Source organism: Lissotriton helveticus, chromosome 6 (assembly GCF_964261635.1).
Source record: "Lissotriton helveticus chromosome 6, aLisHel1.1, whole genome shotgun sequence".
Classification (NCBI taxonomy): Eukaryota; Metazoa; Chordata; class Amphibia; order Caudata; family Salamandridae; genus Lissotriton; species Lissotriton helveticus.
This window is the reverse complement of record NC_136067.1, coordinates 709,115,606-709,134,168: the sequence shown is the minus strand read 5'-3', so window position 1 is coordinate 709,134,168 and position 18,563 is coordinate 709,115,606. Positions and strand designations below refer to the sequence as shown.

The 18,563-nt window shown below is 49.1% G+C and overlaps 1 protein-coding gene and 1 long non-coding RNA gene across 8 annotated transcripts in view; one reads left to right on the top strand and one right to left on the bottom strand.

The window, feature by feature from the left end:
• The window catches only part of LOC144762888 (uncharacterized), a 438,864-nt gene that overhangs the window by 50,658 nt on the left and 369,643 nt on the right, over positions 1 to 18,563 (top strand). The window lies entirely within an intron of this gene.
• Positions 1 to 18,563, bottom strand: part of LOC144762887 (uncharacterized) — a 258,891-nt gene that overhangs the window by 10,869 nt on the left and 229,459 nt on the right. For 6 of the 7 annotated variants that reach the window (XM_078648184.1, XM_078648182.1, XM_078648185.1 and 3 more), the window contains 2 exons: positions 10,857 to 11,026; positions 9,238 to 9,371 (listed from right to left, as the gene is read on the bottom strand). In XM_078648184.1, the coding sequence (XP_078504310.1) occupies positions 9,238 to 9,371; positions 10,857 to 11,026 (304 nt within the window). Of the gene's footprint in view, positions 1 to 9,237; positions 9,372 to 10,856; positions 11,027 to 18,563 lie in introns of those variants that run through there. The other variant, XR_013596158.1, reaches the window with a different exon arrangement.

The window sequence follows — 18,563 nt, the reverse complement described above, 5'->3', positions numbered from 1 at the left end:
AGAGGCAGAAATTTTAATTCTATAACTAGGACGCCAGGCCGAAGCTGATACTTAGAGGCTATGGTGCACTATTCAGTATGAGTAGTCATGTTTGAAATACTCAATGGGAACAGACACCTCAATCATGCACCATATTGCTACCCTCGAATTATTACTTGGTGAAGATAATAACGTTATATCGTTGGGAAAATTTGCCTAGATAGGCTCTGAAGATGGCGAAACAATTAATTTAGTGGGGTAGATACACTGGAAAGGCTATCATTTAATTTTATATGGTATTGAAAGTGAAATTGATAGTGTCTGTGTAATTACCAAAATATTTGTATCTGTCATCTATTAATATAAGCTTTTATATTTTTCGAAATATTTTGATGATCTTATGAATTGATGAATGCAAAAACAACAGTTGATGGGCAGAATGCAGAAAAATGTCATACATTCACCCCAGTACAGAGCCATGTCTTCCCTGGACCGGAATCAAGCATCCTAGGACCGGTTTCTGTCTATCAGCCGTCTTCAGCCAGGATAGCTTGACTCCAGTGGTGTGGAGAGCACGGGACTCACGTCTGAGCATACCCGTCCCACTCGGGATGACAAATGTAAAAACAACAGTTGATGGACAGAATGCAGAACAATGTCATACATTAACCCCAGTACTGAGATCTGGGCCTAAATCCATCGTTTTATTGCTCACCACACCACCCCAGTTCAGACATAGCCATATGCAAATCAGCCTTGACCCTGTGCCTCATGGGAACAGTCCAGCCCGAACTGCCAAGCCATGTCTTCCCTGGACCGGAATCAAGCATCCTAGGACCGGTTTCTGGCTATCAGCCATCTTCAGCCAGGATAGCTTGACTCCAGTGGTGTGGAGCGCACGGGACTCACGTCTGAGCATACCCGTCCCACTCGGGGTGACAAATGCAAAACAAAAACAACAGTTGATGGACAGAATGCAGAACAATGTCATACATTCACCCCAGTACAGAGATCTGGGCCTAAATCCATGTTTTTTTTGCTCACCACACCACCCCAGTTCATACTAGCCATATGCAAATCAGCCTTGACCCTGTGCCTCATGGGAACAGTCCAGCCCGAACTGCCAAGCCATGTCTTCCCTGGACCGGAATCAAGCATTCTAGGACTGGTTTCTGTCTATCAGCCGTCTTCAGCCAGGATAGCTTGACTCCAGTGGTGTGGAGAGCACGGGACTCACGTCTGAGCATACCCGTCCCACTCGGGGTGACAAATGCAAAAACAACAGTTGATGGACAGAATGCAGAACAATGTCGTACATTCACCCCAGTACAGAGATCTGGGCCTAAATCAATCGTTTTTTTGCTCATCACACCACCCCAGTTCAGACATAGCCATATGCAAATCAGCCTTGACCCTGTGCCTCATGGGAACAGTCCAGCCCGAACTGCCAAGCCATGTCTTCCCTGGACCGGAATCAAGCATCCTAGGACCGGTTTCTGGCTATCAGCCATCTTCAGCCAGGATAGCTTGACTCCAGTGGTGTGGAGCGCACGGGACTCACGTCTGAGCATACCCGTCCCACTCGGGGTGACAAATGCGAAAACAACAATTGATGGACAGAATGGAGAACAATGTCATACATTCACCCCAGTACAGAGATCTGGGCCTAAATCCATGTTTTTTTTGCTCACCACACCACCCCAGTTCAGACATAGCCATATGCAAATCAGCCTTGACCCTGTGCTTCATAGGAACAGTCCAGCCTGAACTGCCAAGCCATGTCTTCCCTGGACTGGAATCAAGCATCCTAGGACCGGTTTCTGGCTATCAGCCGTCTTTAGCCAGGATAGCTTGACTCCAGTGGTGTGGAGAGCACGGGACTCACGTCTGAGCATACCCGTCCCACTCGGGGTGACAAATGCAAAAACAACAGTTGATGGACAGAATGCAGAACAATGTCATACATTCACCCCAGTACAGAGATCTGGGCCTAAATCCATCGTTTTTTTGCTCACCACACCACCCCAGTTCAGACATAGCCATATGCAAATCAGCCTTGACCCTGTGCTTCATAGGAACAGTCCAGCCTGAACTGCCAAGCCATGTCTTCCCTGGACTGGAATCAAGCATCCTAGGACCGGTTTCTGGCTATCAGCCGTCTTCAGCCAGGATAGCTTGACTCCAGTGGTGTGGAGAGCACGGGACTCACGTCTGAGCATACCCGTCCCACTCGGGGTGACAAATGCAAAAACAGTTGATGGACAGAATGCAGAATAATGTCATACATTCACCCCAGTACAGAGATCTGGGCCTAAATCCATCGTTTTTTCGCTCACCACACCACCCCAGTTCAGACATAGCCAGAAACCGGTCCTAGGAAGCTTAAATCCGGTCCAGGGAAGGCATGGCTTGGCAGTTCGGGCTGGGCTGTTCCCATGAGGCACAGGGTCAGACTGATTTGCATATGGCCATGTCTGAACTGGGGTGGCAGAGTGGGCTAAAGCACGGTGATGGATTCAACCCAGATCTGTTGACTGGGTGTGAGTGTTTGATTGGTTCAGATGCTCCGTCCATCACCACCCCCTTTTGTACCGCTTTGTTCGCCATAAGTTAGTAGGGTATGCTCAGACGTGAGTCCCTTGCTCACTTTGCCACTGGATTCAAGCAAGCCTGGCTGAAGACGGCTGTAATGCCGGAAACCAGTCCCAGGAAGCTTGAATCCGGTCCAGGGAAGGCATGGCTTAAGAATTGATAGGCCAGGTTTCACATAGGCATTTTATGAACTTACTTCTAAGAGCATGTGAACACTATCAACTTTTGCACCTTTTGCACACACACTCTGATCAGCTTACGCTGATGGTCGAGCATAATGGACTATTGTAACAACTGCGCCATTGCACATCTATTGTATACGCACTTCAACGGAAATCGATGCTTGGTATAAGACAAATAGCACCATGCTGCTCATGTATTGTACAAGCACTTTACATAGTAGTGTGATAATCGGTTTGCCTTTAGACTGTTGATGCAACCTCGTGGGACTCATTTAAATCCCTTGTGAATTTTTACAAAACAGATGTATACTGGTGCGCTGTAGCGAGCAACGGATGAGCACATTCTTAAATTCCTATGTATGTACTGTATTTTATTTGCTTTTTACTTTTATGGCCTCACTGGCCGAAAGAAAGTATTTTGATGATGATTCACCTGTTGAACTTCTGGCACCGGGATGCAGTGCTGATGGAAGTTGGGAGACACCCGGACCCCAAGGTACAAAACGTCTCGGTCTCCCTCTTTCCGGATTATGCTGCACAGGTACAGAGGGGACGCCCCAACTTCGGAGCAGTGAAACGTCAGTTGAAAGTTCAAGACCTAGACTACACGTTGCTATTCCCGGCCCGCATTAGAGTAATCCATAACAGCACATCACGGTTCTTCGACTCCCCCACCGATGCTTGTGACTGGCTGTAAGAAAGTGGGCTGGCAACGGTCCCTAGGCCCTAGGAAGACCCCTCTGCACAGAAGAAAGACAGGCTTGGACGCTGAAGGGTTAGGGGTGGAAGATCGATACTGCTGATCTCGCCCATCAACGCACCAGACCCAGAACAGATCCTATCAGAACGCCAGGACACACTACACATTGCATCGACCCTTCACTCCATCAGACAGTTATCTGAGTCCGCCTCTCTGTTGCCTTCCAGTTCCAAAGTGGACGCAGATTCTTTGCAGGCCTGGTCCGCAGATCCAGACTCTCCTCGCCCTCCAGATATCACGCCTCAGACGTCAGACAATATCGTATAGCACAACAGACAGTATCAAACTACAGAATAGATATTGACTGCGGCTTGGTAGAGTTACACTACTGTTTCTCAAGTCCTCTCTTTGACACCGCACACTCATGTCAAGCTATTCAAAATTTATATATGCCTTAGGAGGCCAGTTATTAGCAATATGTAACTGGGGTATGAGCCAGTATGAGCTATCCATCTCTCGTGCACCCCCCTACACAGTCAATCTGACTAAGTATTAGTCACCATGGTTTGGTGCATCTGTTTGGGTCAATCCCCATTTGGGGTTCGCTCTTATGTAGTTCTTCAACATAGGTTGAGTATTTTAATTTCCCCCATCACTTACGCTGCCCTACACAGTGACCTGAGGCCTCTCCTATCATTTCCACACACGATAGCTGCTGCGCAACCTGAGTTTGTTACACCTACACCGGACACATGACAAACAGTGATATCATTTCATAGAATGTCAGGGGCCACACTCCAGCACGCAGGTATTCCATATACGCCTACTTACGACGCAGGTCCATGGGGATTGCATTCTTACAGGAGACTCACCTGACAAGTATGGAAGCAGACAGGCTTCATCACCATTGGCGTGGGTATGTATATAGCACTAACTATTCGTCTCAGGCGAGAGGTGCCCTGATATGGAGGAAAGTGGGGATCCCAAGGGAGGAAGACGAGGTTGTGGTCGACCCTGCAGTGCGCTCGGATTAGTATCAAGGGTAGACTCAACTGGCAGACTCTCTTGCTATGCTCAATTTATGCTCCCAACACTGATCAGAGTGCGTTCCTCAGCAATCTTTCCAACACGCTATCCAAATGGGGAGATATCCCATGGCTACTGGGTGGGTATTCAGCTCAGTCTTGGATGTCTCGCTCGATCGCTCCTTCCCGCTTCTTACTCGCACCTCTGCCTCATCAAACACACAAGCTCTGCGCTCCTGGCTGGGGCACTGGTCTCTGACAGATGTATGGTGCGCACGCAACCCGGATCTGAGGGTATATTCCTTATACTCACTGGTTCATGATCTCCATCTGCGACTGGACTGCATTCTAGCAACAGCAGCACTGCTCCCATTAATTCATGACACAGACTACCTACCAATTCAGATCATAATCTGCAGATCATGTCATTGGGCTGGGAGGAGAGGTCCCCCCTGATCCCTACCTGGCGATTACAGACGGCAGCCCTGAAAGATCAAACCATCCGCTGCGCAGTGAAGGCGGCATTGATTGGGTATTTTGAACACAATGTCGGCTGTAGGATCTCTCCCTCGATAGGATGGGAAGCCTTTAAGACTGCTATTAAAGACATGGCATGGTGAGCAAAAAAACGATTGATTTAGGCCCAGATCTCTGTACTGGGGTGATTGTATGACATTGTTCTGCATTCTGTCCATCAATTGTTCTCTTTGTTCTTTTTGCATTTGTTACCCCAAGTGGGAGGGGTTTGCCCAGACGTGGGTCCAGTGCTCTCCATGCCACTAGAGTCAAGCTATGCTGGCTGATGAGGGCTGAAAGCCCGAAACCGGTCCTTGGGATGCTTGTTTCCAGTCCAGGGAGGGCCTGGCCTAGCAGTGCGGGCTGGACTGTTCCCATCGGGCGCAGGGTCAAGACTGATTTGCATATGGCTGGTTCCAACTGGAATGGCATGGTGAGCAAATAAAGTATGTATTTAGGCCCAGATCTCTGTACTGGGGTGAATGTATGACATTGTTCTGCATTCTGTCCATCAATTGTTTTTTTTAGCGTGAGTCTCACCTGGAGCATACGCAAACAACTAGATACCTCCCTCACCACCAAAGAACGGAAGCTCCTTCATTGGGAAACCCTGTCGGTCACATGCCCCGAGGCTCGGGAACAGCTCAGGAAGCTGCGAGCGAAACGGCTAGAAATGCTAGAACAGTTACGCTGTCACAATGACCTTGCCCACTATTCACCCCCACTCATCATCTGACAGGACAGGTAGGCTGCTCACATTCCTTTTCAGCAGGAAAGTCCACACCATCTCCTACATGCCTTTAGGAATGAGCTCGAGCAGATGACGCACACTCAGCTGGGCATTCACAAGGCCATTACCAAGCATTACACTGCACTTTATGGATCCAGCGCGCACTGTGACTCCCAACACATAGGTCCTTTCCTAGACTTAGTGCAACTACCCACCCTATCCGTTGATCAATTTCTAGAGTTAGACTCCCCCCTATTTGTAGATGAGGACCGGTAAGCTCTTGCGTCTCTGGCGTCTGGCAAAAAAAACGGGACCTGACAGGTTCACCACTGAGTTTTTCAAGGCTTACGCAGAGACCATAGTACCACATCTACATATACTCAAAATATCAGTTCTCCACAGTGCAACCCTCCCTCCCTCTCTCTGCGTAGCTAACATCGTCTCCCTATTGAAGCCAGGGAGGGACCCCACGGCCCTGGGGTCTTACGGGACTCTGGCGATCCTGAACACAGATTATAAAATCCTGACGAAAGCACTTGCTAACCATCTTGCACTCTATGTACCCTCTCTGGTACACTTGGATCAGAATGGTTTCATCCCTGCCTGAAACACTGCGCTCAACCTTTGTCGCTACTTCAGGGTAGCTCAATATGCCCCCCTGAGCTGGCCACGGTTGTGATGCCTTGTGCTCCACCTTGAGAGGGCATTTGACTCTCTTGAGTGGAACTAACTCTTTGCTGTGCTACCAAGGTTCAAGAAAAAACAAAGGTGGTGATGGACGGAGCGTTGATAATACAAACACTCACCCCCAGTCAACTGATCTGGGTTTAATCCATCACCTTTCTTTAGCTCACTCCGCCACCCCAGTTCAGACATGGCCATATGCAAATCAGTCTGACCCTGTGCCTCATGGGAACAGTCCAGCCCGAACTGCCAAGCCATGTCTTCCCTGGACCGGAATCAAGCTTCCCAGGACCGGTTTCTGGCAATACCAAGGTTCGGCATAGGCCCCTATTTTCTAAGGCATGGTTCGGCTATTGTATAAAAGCTACACGATTCGCGTGAAGACTGGTGCTTACATATCGGACAATATCCAGGTGGGGCGCGGGACTCGTCAATGCTGCCCCCTTTCCCCACTCCTTTTCTCCCTGGTGGTGGAGCCCCTGGCGGTGTTCATTCATGCCCGGGTAGACATGGGTATTCCCCTGGGTTTCAGCACGCATATGATCTTCTTGTATGCTGACGACCTCTTATTATACGCAAGAGACCTCCACTCTATACCCCACTCGCTTTACTCTGCGCTATCACAATTCGCTGAAGTATCAGGGCTGAGGGTCAATGCAGTGAAATCCACCCTCTTCCCGTTCTCACTGTCTACTCCAGGTACTCACTGGGGGAGGTCCCAGTGCCATGGTGCATCGGCACATTCCGATACTTAGGTATCCACATAAATCCTACCAAAACTGACCTGTTCACTGGAAACATTACTAGAACCACCTCCTCTATTTACTCACAGATGGCATTCTGGAGGACTCTCCCTCTGTCTATCTGGGGTAGGGTAGCCCTCGCGAAAATAGTGATCCTCCCACATCTTTTTTACTATTTTGCGACCATGCCTCTTTATATTCCCCCCTTCTACTTCAGTAAACTGGAAGCAAAGGTCAGGGATTTTCTATGGGGGACGTCCAGACACAGGGTCTCAATTAAGAAGCTATATATGCTGGCAGGACAGGGTGGGCTAGCGATGCCTGATTTCAAGCACTACTAATTAGCAGCTCAGCTGCAATGGGCAGCTAGATGGCTAGCCTCTAGACACTGCCACACTGCAACCACCAATGGCACTCCACACTTTGCGCAGCATGTTTCACCCCTACGCTAAGCCAAGAAGAGCGGACTCGTTGCTGCTCTCCATAGCGTACAAAAGCCACAGCTGAAGCCTATACATCACCCGTGGAACCACACCTTATGCCCCAGCTATTCCTTTACTGGGGTCACCAAGGGAAGGGTTGTACATCACGACAGCGGAACTGTGCAGTTGGGAAACAGCAGACATTCACGACACAGGGGACCTTTTTAGAGACGGCGCCTAAATCTCATATACAGACCTAATCTCAGAAGATAGCCTACCCCCGGGGCAATTCTAAATACACTATGTGCTCATTGCTTCACTCTCAATCAGATGGGGTAACCTAGCAACATAACCCCCCACACACCACCTGTTGCAGTACTTGCACATAATGGGCACAGGGGGACACTTGATACGTTGGTTTGCCTCGTCCCTTCGTCAACACACTACAATCCAAACTGACCCCCCTGAAACAACACTGGGAGGAAGATCTAGGCTGTGCCCTGTCGAAGAAGTAATGGGTGGCAATCCTGAAAAGCCCGACACGAGTCCCTCGTAATCAGCGCTTCCGGCAGATTCAATATTTTATCCTCCATCGTGAATACCCCTCCCCTCCCAGATAAACAAGTATTTTCATCGCGCTGACTCCAGTTGTCCCAGGTGCCACCTAACAGATGCAGATCTGCTACTTAGGATATGGTATTGCCTGGCCCTGGCTAAGTATTGGACTGACATAGCGGCCACTTTATCTCACTGCACTAAACGTTAAATTCCCTTTCACTGGGATGTGTACGTTTTGCATCTCTTTAAGAGTACCAGGAAACACAAGGTCACCTCACGATTCTTAGATCTGGGTCTAGTCACGGTAAAAACGCCTGATCACCATAAGATGGAAAGCGCCGGTGGCCCCCCATGCATTTGCCTGGTGCGCTTGTTGCTCAACTGGGCCAGAGCAGAGGGGGTAGTTCTACGGAGGGAGGACCTGCTGGGGCTACGTAAGTTTCCCTTAGCTATAGACTGGGGGGCTTTCGTGGAGGAATTACTGAAGATGGCTACATCCGCAGAAGACACTCAGGAGGAAACAGGGGCCTCATCAGCGCTAGGGTAACATGCCACTATCGCTACTGTGCCGGCCCATAGGGGGCGCCTCCCTTCAATCCCTGCTCAACCTGGCGCATCATACATCCCTACTGCGCGCTACAAGCAGTTAGGCACCTGATACAACACTTTACTGCCTCAGGTCACAGGCGGTTACCCCTTTCCCTCAGTTAATCTATTTTGTCCTCATTTTGTTGTACCCTCTGCCCACTGTTCAGAGATCACACCACACATAGACTGGCGCTGTGGTGCACAACAGGACGGCAGAACTTACACTAGCATCCCCTCCTGGATGGCCTAGTGTAACCGATAACCTAATTTCTTCATACTGGACACATTACCCACCTGCTATCATTGTTATATCCTTCAACACTAGATTTGATATTGTATTATCCCCAGAACATGGTGTTGTTGATCTTTTATTGTACTGCATTGTTAAAATAGTAAATTACAATAAAAAGATTGAAACAAAAATGAAGGTAACTCACCTTCTTCATAGTTTATTACACTTTTTAATTTTGCTGTTTTGGAAAGGGATTAGAAATGAAAAATATATATATATTCACTACCTGAGAGAACAATATTTTCTGCAAAGGTCTTCCTTAAGTCTACATCAGAACGGAGAAGGGAGCGAACCAGGCTCTCGTGAACACCATAATCATGTTTCCCAGTTAGTTGTGGCTTGAAGAAAACTTCAGCTGTTCTACAAAATAAAAATGCACAAGATCGAGGAAGTTATATTTGTTAGACTTTCAAAATAATAAAAAAAAATATTTAAGAAAACAAATTGCAGTGTTTACTTCTATATATATAGCAACCCAATGGAATCCAGACTTCCGCAAAGAGCCTGTAAAAAAGAACTGACCAGTTTAACCGCTCCGTCGCGGAGGAATGATGCATGAGCAGTTCGTACGGCCCCCGGCTGTCCGACGCACACGCCCACCGTGACGTTGGACGGCCGCGGGCCGTCCGACGCATCGAAAAGGTTACTACATATTGTAGCACTAGGAGGTCTTGCTTCCCGCCCATCAGTGAATGGCTGTTTTATGCACTATGTAGTGAAAGGAGGTGTAATAAATTACTAAGATTTATTGTTAATGTCCCATGTTTTCTATTTACCTCTGGGATTTGTCTTCTCTAATTATATTCGTTCACACCGGGGGCAATGCTTCCAAATGGATACTAACACTTCGTGACTCAGAAATCCATCAGTTTCTGCCCAAAAAAACACTGGATGGAACAACCTTCATTCAAAAGCATTGGTCATGTTGTGACATGCCCTCTATCATTAGGACGTGGCTGAGTAGGCTTGTCTATGACCAAAACAGGGCCCTAGCCCATCTGTACAATTAGCCGTCAGGTGTAAAAAATGATGCATTCTCATAAACCCTCACAGCTCTCTTAGGCGAATAGGGAGTAGCACTTCAAGATTCTTACTTTAGCTATGCATGACCTTTTTTTCCATCTGCACCTATCTATTGAGCAGCATAAGCATTTTTGCAACTCTGTTGCTATCTTGCTCCCCTGCACGAAGCCAGATTTTACAAAGTGTGCTTTCCAATTACTTGCCTTTCACACATAACCGTGGTTCTATCCAAGGCCAAAATCTAGTTCAGACAGTCCCCATCACCTTGTACCATCATCATGCTTCTCAAATAATCCGACAAACTGACAAACTCTTATTGGAACTGACAATATACCAGCTAGGATTCCACCATATATGTACAGGTGGGGTTGAAACTAGAGCTAGGAGGCATGACCTGGCAATGTTGACTTTTTTTTGCATTCCAGCTCACAGTTCCTTTGTTGCTGATATGGTTTACTAACCCCTTGATACACTGAACACAGACTGGGATACACCCAACTATTACAAAACTCGTTTCTGTGGTCCATATGAATAATGTTAGCAACCCCTGTCAAGAGTGTCATGGGTTGCCTGCTTATTTTGTTACCACTGCCCATAGCTACCTATGGCTAGCCTTAAAAGAGCATGTAACGTTTACATTTTTCAGCAGCATAGTTCGCTTACACTACACAGTGAGACAGAAATTGCTGTTTCCACAAACCATGTACCTTTAGAATCTAATATATATTTGAAAGGATCATTGGTAAAGTGGAGTTTGGCACTACCAAATCAAATTCAGACGGCAAATAATTGTATAAAAAAAAAAGAATGTTCTGTATTTACCTGAAGCGCTCATCCCCTAGAATGATGGTTTGTCCATCTGGCAAAGTGTAAGGCACATATGTAAATGGTTCAGTGTCTGCGTTCATAGCCACATAACAGCATGTCTCCTTCATTTGCTGGACAATTTCTTGTTTGGCACTTGCTTGTAAGAGGCCTTTCTTCTCCAGGAGCTTTAAAAAATCAGGAAAGACACAAACTGTAATGAGAGTGTGGTTGCCCCACTCCGAGTCCCCAATCCTGTCTAAATGATGTAGAGTTTGGTTGGCTGTAGGGAATCACGTGATACAACTAGTAAGGTTAAATTATTATCTTTACATGAAGTAGCCACTTTTCCCATTAGTAGGTGTTTCGCACTGTTTTGTACAGCTGGTTGAGGCAAAATCATATAAGAAACAGATATAATTGATACAAGTCAATGGGGATCGGATGTATATATCCAATTTTCATATGATGCTTAAAACTGGGTGTAGGAAGTCCACACTTCTGTGTGGTTTTCCCAGAAGTTTATTTTACTGCTTTGGGACTGGAATTATTGGTATTGTAGGATTCATTGTGCTGGGAGACTGCTAGCCAGACTAAGGGGACGATTATGATGGCGGACGGACCTGAGTCCATCCGCCACCATAGAGTAGGAGGGACCGTCCGCAGGGGCTGCGGCGGTCCCTCCGTGCAGATTAGGATGTGACCGCCAGGGTGGCGGTCACATCCTCAATCTTTAACATTGCGGCGGGTGCAGCTTCAAGCTGCACCCGCCGCAATGTTAAAAATGTATGCACGGCATTTGCGTGCACAAAGCAGCAGGCACCGCGCGGTGCCTGCCGCTTTGTCCACGCAAATGCAGGGGGGTACCATAGGTACCCCCCATGTGCATCCCCCAACCTTCCCTTCACCCAGGGGGCCCGCAACGGGCCCCCGAAGTGAAGGTCCGTATGCTTTTCCACGGCGGAAAAGCCGCAGTGGAAAAGCATACTTTGTACTCCATCCTAATATGGCTGGCGGTGTCTGATAGACACCGCCAGCCATGTTAATGCTTTTCCGCCGCTGTCGGAAGGCGACCGCGGCGGAAAAGCGGAGGACAGATTGTAAGACCCACCAGCCATCCTAATTTGGCGGTGGGTCTTTCAAGCCTCCTCGGCGGTTTTTTCCGCATTCTCCGGGCCGGCGGTGGCTTCCGCCGGCCCGGTGGATGAGGGAAATGCGCCATAGTAATAGGCCCCCTAAGTGCATGTGTTCTACCTTTAAAACCAAGACAAATACATGCCATTTTTTTTTTAAAGACCTTTATTGTACAAAATGCATCTTACACAGCTTACAACCCCTCGGGGCCAGCCGCGTGAATCAACAACCATACGCAACAGTATCAGGTCCGGCGGCATAATGTGCTTCGTGTGTAGCATTAAAAATTTTAGCAAACCACATATCTCAATGAGCAAATAGGTCTGTGAGGTTTTATTTTTTGTAGAGCAATAGTGGGGGCGTCACGGTCAATAGCCGGATAACAGCCCGCACCCATGAGCGTATATAACCGGTAAGTATGTCAGTAAGTATCTTCTCCCATGGGGATGTGGGGCATCAATGCGGAAGAGTAGTGTGATACAGTATCGCAGATTTGTTAAGGATGAATGCCTATATAGCTTATTATACCTTGTGGGAGAATTTTGTGAGGACGGCAGCGTTTGGCGGGAACCGCCACAGCCATGTCCGTCGCACTCAGTGGTCCCATGAATGTGGCTTCACTCAGTAGCGATGGTTCGAGCAAGCTAGCCGGTGTTGTGAAACACCATCTAGATCCACCTACCCATCTTCAGGCAGTATGTGTGTGTGGCGGCCGGTCCCCTTGTCCGTGTTAGGGTGATGTCGTGTATTGTCGGTTCTGGAAAAGGGGAGGGGGGGCCGGGCGTATTGATCAGGGTATGGTGTCTGGAGGCGGTCGTGTAGCACGTACTGTGTCTTTACTAACAAAAGCAAGAAAGCCTGGTCAGGGAGCCAAACCAGTGCATCGATAAACATCTAAACCTCAACTGGGGGGTTATATACAAAGGGGTAACGACTCTGGGTTGGGTGTATGTGCGTGTTCGGGGTAAATAAGGGTAGGGTTGCAGCATCCGCGTGTGTGTGGGTCTGATGATCAGGGATCAGGGGCATCATGGAGTCATCGCGCCCGTATGGGGGGTCCATCACAGGGGCACCCAGGGGATGCTCGTAGAGCGCAACCTGTGGGGCGGCTCCGTCTAGGTCATAAAGGGAGGAGCTGGCGTGTATATGTGGAGGCGGAACAATAACGTTTCATCGCCGACAGCAGAGCACATTGTGTAGGTAGCTCAGAGTGGGCGGTGAGCAGTCAGGGTGCGTTGAATGATGTGCAGCAAGGCAGGGACCGTAGGGGAGTGAGTCCCAGCCAGCGTTACCCAGTTGGGGGGGAGGGGCAGGGGAGAAGTGAGCTGGTGGGGGGAGCTATGGGTGCAAGCGCAGTCCGCAGTGATCCGCATAAACGTATGGAGGCCAGATGCGAGTTCCCTCAAGTGATCCCCTGTTCTAGGCATTTCTGTTGGAAGGATTGGAGGATGTCATCCCAGTAATGTGCAATGGGGAATTTCCTAAGCCCTGCTGTCTCCTCCCGTCATAATATTGTGCCTTCCGCTCGTGCCCAATTGGTGAGGGACATGCACCAGTGCCGTATATGCGGGGGGGTGTCGGCCTTCCACCGCTTTGTGAGCAGTCGTTTGGCCGTGAGCACTCCGAGATCCCAATATCGGGGCGGCACTTTGTTGAGTTTAGTGCGTTTGTACAGCCCTAGAATACAGGCTTCCCAAGTTCTCGCACGCGTTCGTTGGTGCAGTGTGTAAGCAGCGCTGTTACCTCATCCCAATATTGCTGGATGTTGGGGCAAAACCAGAGCATATGTAAAAAGTCTGCACCCACCCGGGAGCAGCGGCTACAGGCGGTATCTGTGACTGAAAAGTATCTGTTGATCTTGTCCGGTGTGAGATAGGCGCGGTGCAATATGTAGAGTTGTATGTTTTTGAATCAGGGGGTTGCGTGGGATGTTAACTGGCCCAGTGAGCACCATCGCCCATTCTTTGTCCGTCCAATTCCTCCCTCTGTCCGCCGCCCATTTCTCCCTTAGCTGCGAGGTAGTGGGTTGTGTGTGAATCTGAAGGGCTTGCGCTAACCAATGCACCATATGGGAGCCATTTCCCATAACATGGAGGTATTGCATGAAGTAATGTGTCGGTGGTTCTTCAGATATGTCACCCCATGCGGCAGTCAGCGTGCGGACGAGGGATGCATGCAACAGGAATTGCCCATTCAGGAGGGTCGTATCTCCCGCGAGGGTCGCAAAGGGGAGGAGAGCACCATCAGCGTATAGGTCTCCTAATGCCTCCACACCCGCGGTGGACCAACTGTCCAACTTCGCCTCCGTCAGTACTCCATTGGCCGTGGGGGTGCCCAGCAGAGGGAGTATCGGGGCGTATGGTACGGTGGATCGGGTAAGCCGTAGACATCTCAGAAAACACTTATGTGCCACTGCTAGGTGTATCTGCGGGGGGCGGGGGGGGCCGGGCCAGTTGATGGAACAGGGCGCATATTTGTGAGTGAGACCAAGCAGTGACGTCCGTGGCAGTGTCCCCCAGGTTTTTGCCACTTAGCCATCCCGTCACCCATTGCATCTGCGCCGCCAAGTAATATAATTCCATGTTGGGAACCGCTAAGCCTCCCGAGTCAGTGGGCATGTATAGCTTTGTCAGTGCCACTCGTGGTCAGCCCGCATTCCAGATTAAGCCGCGGAGTAGGACCTCAAGGTCCCGGAATATCCCGTTGGGGATATAGGATGGGATGTTTGCAAAGTAGTACAATAGCCTCAGTAGGACTATCATTTTTGTGAGCGTCACTCGGCTGGGCACATTCAGGGGCAGAGTTCTCCAAAACCGAATTTGACTCCGGATGGATGCCAGCGCCCGCATCATGTTCCCCTCCAAGATATCCGTAGGATTGCGGTAGATGTGGATTCCCAGGTATCTGAATGTCGTGGAATACCATTGCAGCCTTTCGCCACCAATGTATATGTCGCTCTCAGGGATGCTGGGGTCAAAGGAATAGGCCCCAGATTTAGCCCAGTTGACTCCCAAACCCGACATCTCCTCGAAGGTGTGGAAGATGTCAGTGAGGGACCCCGGGACATCAGCCAAGTCTCTAACATAGAGGAGGAGGTCGTCCGCATACAGCGATGTCACGTGGAGGCCATCCGCCATCGGAATTCCCCACTCTACACCCAGAGTCCGGAGAATCGTGGCTAGGGGTTCCATGGCCAAGGAAAACAACAGGGGCGACAGGGGGCAACCTTGCCTGGTGCCTCTCTGTACACGGATGGGATCAGAAAGCAACGTGCCGGTGCAGACACGAACTGTGGGCCTGCGGTACAATAAGCCAACCATGGTCTCGTAGTCATCCCGCAGGTCAAATTTATCCATGACCGCCCGCAGATATGGCCATTCCACCGAGTCGAATGCTTTCTCTAGGTCCAACACCAGGCACCCGGCACGTGGCCAGTGGCGTGTTGCGTACTCCTGTATACGGAATAGGCGGCGGATGTTGTAGGAGGTGTGACGCGTCGGCACGAACCCGTTCTGATCATGATGCACCAGTGTTGGTACCAGGGGGGCTAATCTTTCAGCCAGGGCAGAGGCGAGGATTTTATAATCGGTGTTAAGAAGGGCCAGAGGGCGGTAAGAGCCCAGCAATTCGCCATCCCTGCCAGGTTTGAGTAGGGAAATGAGGGTAGCCTCATTGAGCGTTGGAGGGAGAGAGAAGTCATCCCCAGCCGCAGCATACACCTTTAATAGCTGGGGGATGAGTATGTCTGAGCCGGCCTTATAAAATTCAGCCGGTAAGCCGTCGGGGCCAGGAGATTTGCCGTTTGACAAGTTGAAAATGGCGTCGCGGAGTTCCTCAGGAGTAAGGGATGCTCCGAGGTCGTCTTGTTGCGCAGCCGTCAATGTAGGCAGCTGCAGGGGTGAGAGATATTCAGCTATGTTAGGAGGTGGGTCGTTGAGTCGAGAGCGATATAAGGCTGTGTAGTGGGTTATGAACGCTTCATGTATTTGGCGTTGCGTGTAGAGTAACCCCCTCCCTTCCCCACGTACCGCCGATGTTGGGGTCATGCGGTCTTCTCGTGCAATCAGCCAGGCCAGCAGTTTGCCAGGTCTGTCGCCTTGGCGATGTGTGAGGGCAGAGTGTGCAGCGAAGTTGAGACAACGCAGACGTTCTAGAAGGCGCTCATGTTCTGTCTTTGCTTCCGTCAGAGGGTCGCTTGCGCCACCCACCGCGTCTTGCTCATGGGCCAGTAATGTAGTTTCCAATCTCGTCAAGTCGCCCTCTAGCTGTCGTCGCATGCAGCCCTGTGTGCCTAAGCAATGTCCCCGGGTTACCACCTTGAATGCATCCCATTCGATCTGGGGGGAGGACGCCGTGCCAGCATTATTTTCAAAATATTGGGCAGTTTGTGTGAGGAAGGACTCGCGGAAGGGTGCGTCTAGCAAGAGGTCCGGCTGGAGCCACCAGGTGGGGATGGGTGGGCGCGGGCGCTCCCATGCGATGGCCAGAGTATGTGGGTTGTGGTCCGAGTGGGTGCGGCCCATATATTGTGCATCTGTGACTAGTGGGAGTAGATCGGTGGTGACCATGAACCTGTCCAAACGGACATGTAGAGCGTGCGCTCCCGACCAATAGGAATATGTCCGTGTAGTTGGGTTTCGTGTCCTCCATGCGTCGTGTAGATCCCACTGTGTTGCCCAGTGGATTAATGCTTTCGTGGCGGCATGTGTCGGTGCATTTGTCGGTGGCAGGGAAGATCTAGCTAAGGTCGCATCCAGGACGCAGTTATAATCACCTCCCAGCATCCACGGGATCCCATGCCAGGTCGCCAGCACTGTCGAGAGGCAATTAAGGAAACCACCCTGGTCAGTGTTTGGGGAATATATCGACGCCAGTACTACGGGCTGACCATCCAGTCTGCCCCGGGCTATCACATACCTGCCATCGGGGTCCACATGAACGTCCATGGCCGCCCATGGGGTCCCAGGTCGGACCCATAGAAGCGCTCCGTGGGCGAAGGAGGAATATTCAGTGGCATAAAGTTGTCCGTGCCATCAGCGGCGAAGCGCACACACCTCTTTTTTATTTAAATGCATTTCTTGCAACAGTGCTATGTGAAATTTATGGCGTTTCAAATAAGAGTAAATCTGGTAACGTCTCGCTGGTGTGTGCAATCCTTGGACGTTCCATGTACATATCCTAACTTCAGCCATTATCGTCACTTGCGTAGAAGGCACATGTGTCATCTAAACCCAATCTCCTGAGTGCAGTCTCCCGGTGACCCCTCGGCACCCCTCCAAGACAAATACATGCCATAAGTGACTTATCACTGGAACACTTAACATAACTGTAATTGTGAAATGATAGACCATATCTCTGTATAACCAACTCCTATGCTTTAACAGCATACCAGAAATTACGAAAAGCTAAATATAAAGACATATAATATCTTGCTAGAAATAAATTTACATACACCTCTCCCTATGTAAAAAATAACTACCTGAAGATATGCCTTTATACAGTATCTTGTGGAAGGCAAATATAGCTTCTATTCAACTGAAGTAAACTGAAGACATAAGAACATCATTAGCATACGGTCATTCCCTGAACTTAGCAATATCTATGCAAACTGGAATTCTAATTAATTTTGCATGTGTGCATTAACATTTGTATACATATAAAACGTCCTTTTAGATGCAGCCCTGTTATATTACAGGACCTCTGGCAGAACATATAACCCCCAGTCTTCAAAGGTCAAACAAATGTTCAAAATTAGTTCAAAGTTCATTTTCAAATTATACGTGACTGAAGGGTACTCTTTTCAGAGGCAAAATATCCATCACCCAATCCTTAGGGAACTAGAGGTCTTGACTACTGAAAACCAACATCAATGTAGTGAGGTTCGGCTGCACACATTTCCTGTGAAGTACCACAAGAAATGTTATACCTGCAGATCCAAGACAGACGCCACCCCTCTAGATGCACAAGAGAATGTTTAGTCGCTTGGTACAAATAGACACCATGTCACATCTAAATTCCCCCAGAGGCAGCCTGCGAAAACAAGCAGGCATCTTCTATAACTTACTCACTTCTTACAGGTCAAGTTGTATCCTGAGGAACTTGTGGTGGAAACCATTGTCATAATGTGAAGAAACTCATGACTGGTGATACCTTCTTATCCTGTCAACAGAATTCCCACAGCCCAACTGGTTATTTTTTGCAGTTCTTCCTCTTACTTGACTGCAAGTGACTCCCAGAAGTCCATATTCTGGTCCCACCCAAAATGGCAGAATCATTGTTGCCATGGACAGTGCTTTAAATTCCCACAAAAGTATTGTCCTAGGGAAATGAGGGAAAATCACCTGAAGAGCAGCCTTGCGGGTTTTGAAACCAAGCTTCAACCTTCTGGTAACCGAGACAATTTGACTGGGAGTGAAGCAGCTTCAGAAGTTCCCTGACATTATGGCAGTAAATATAATATACTAAAAGGTTCGAGGCAATTCTTTGTCAGGCTCATCTGCTAATCCTGTCCATTCTCCTCTCCCATATCCAGATATGTGTCCTCTGGTTTCTCCTCCAATCCTTCCTGTCATCAGGCCTAACTCTATTATC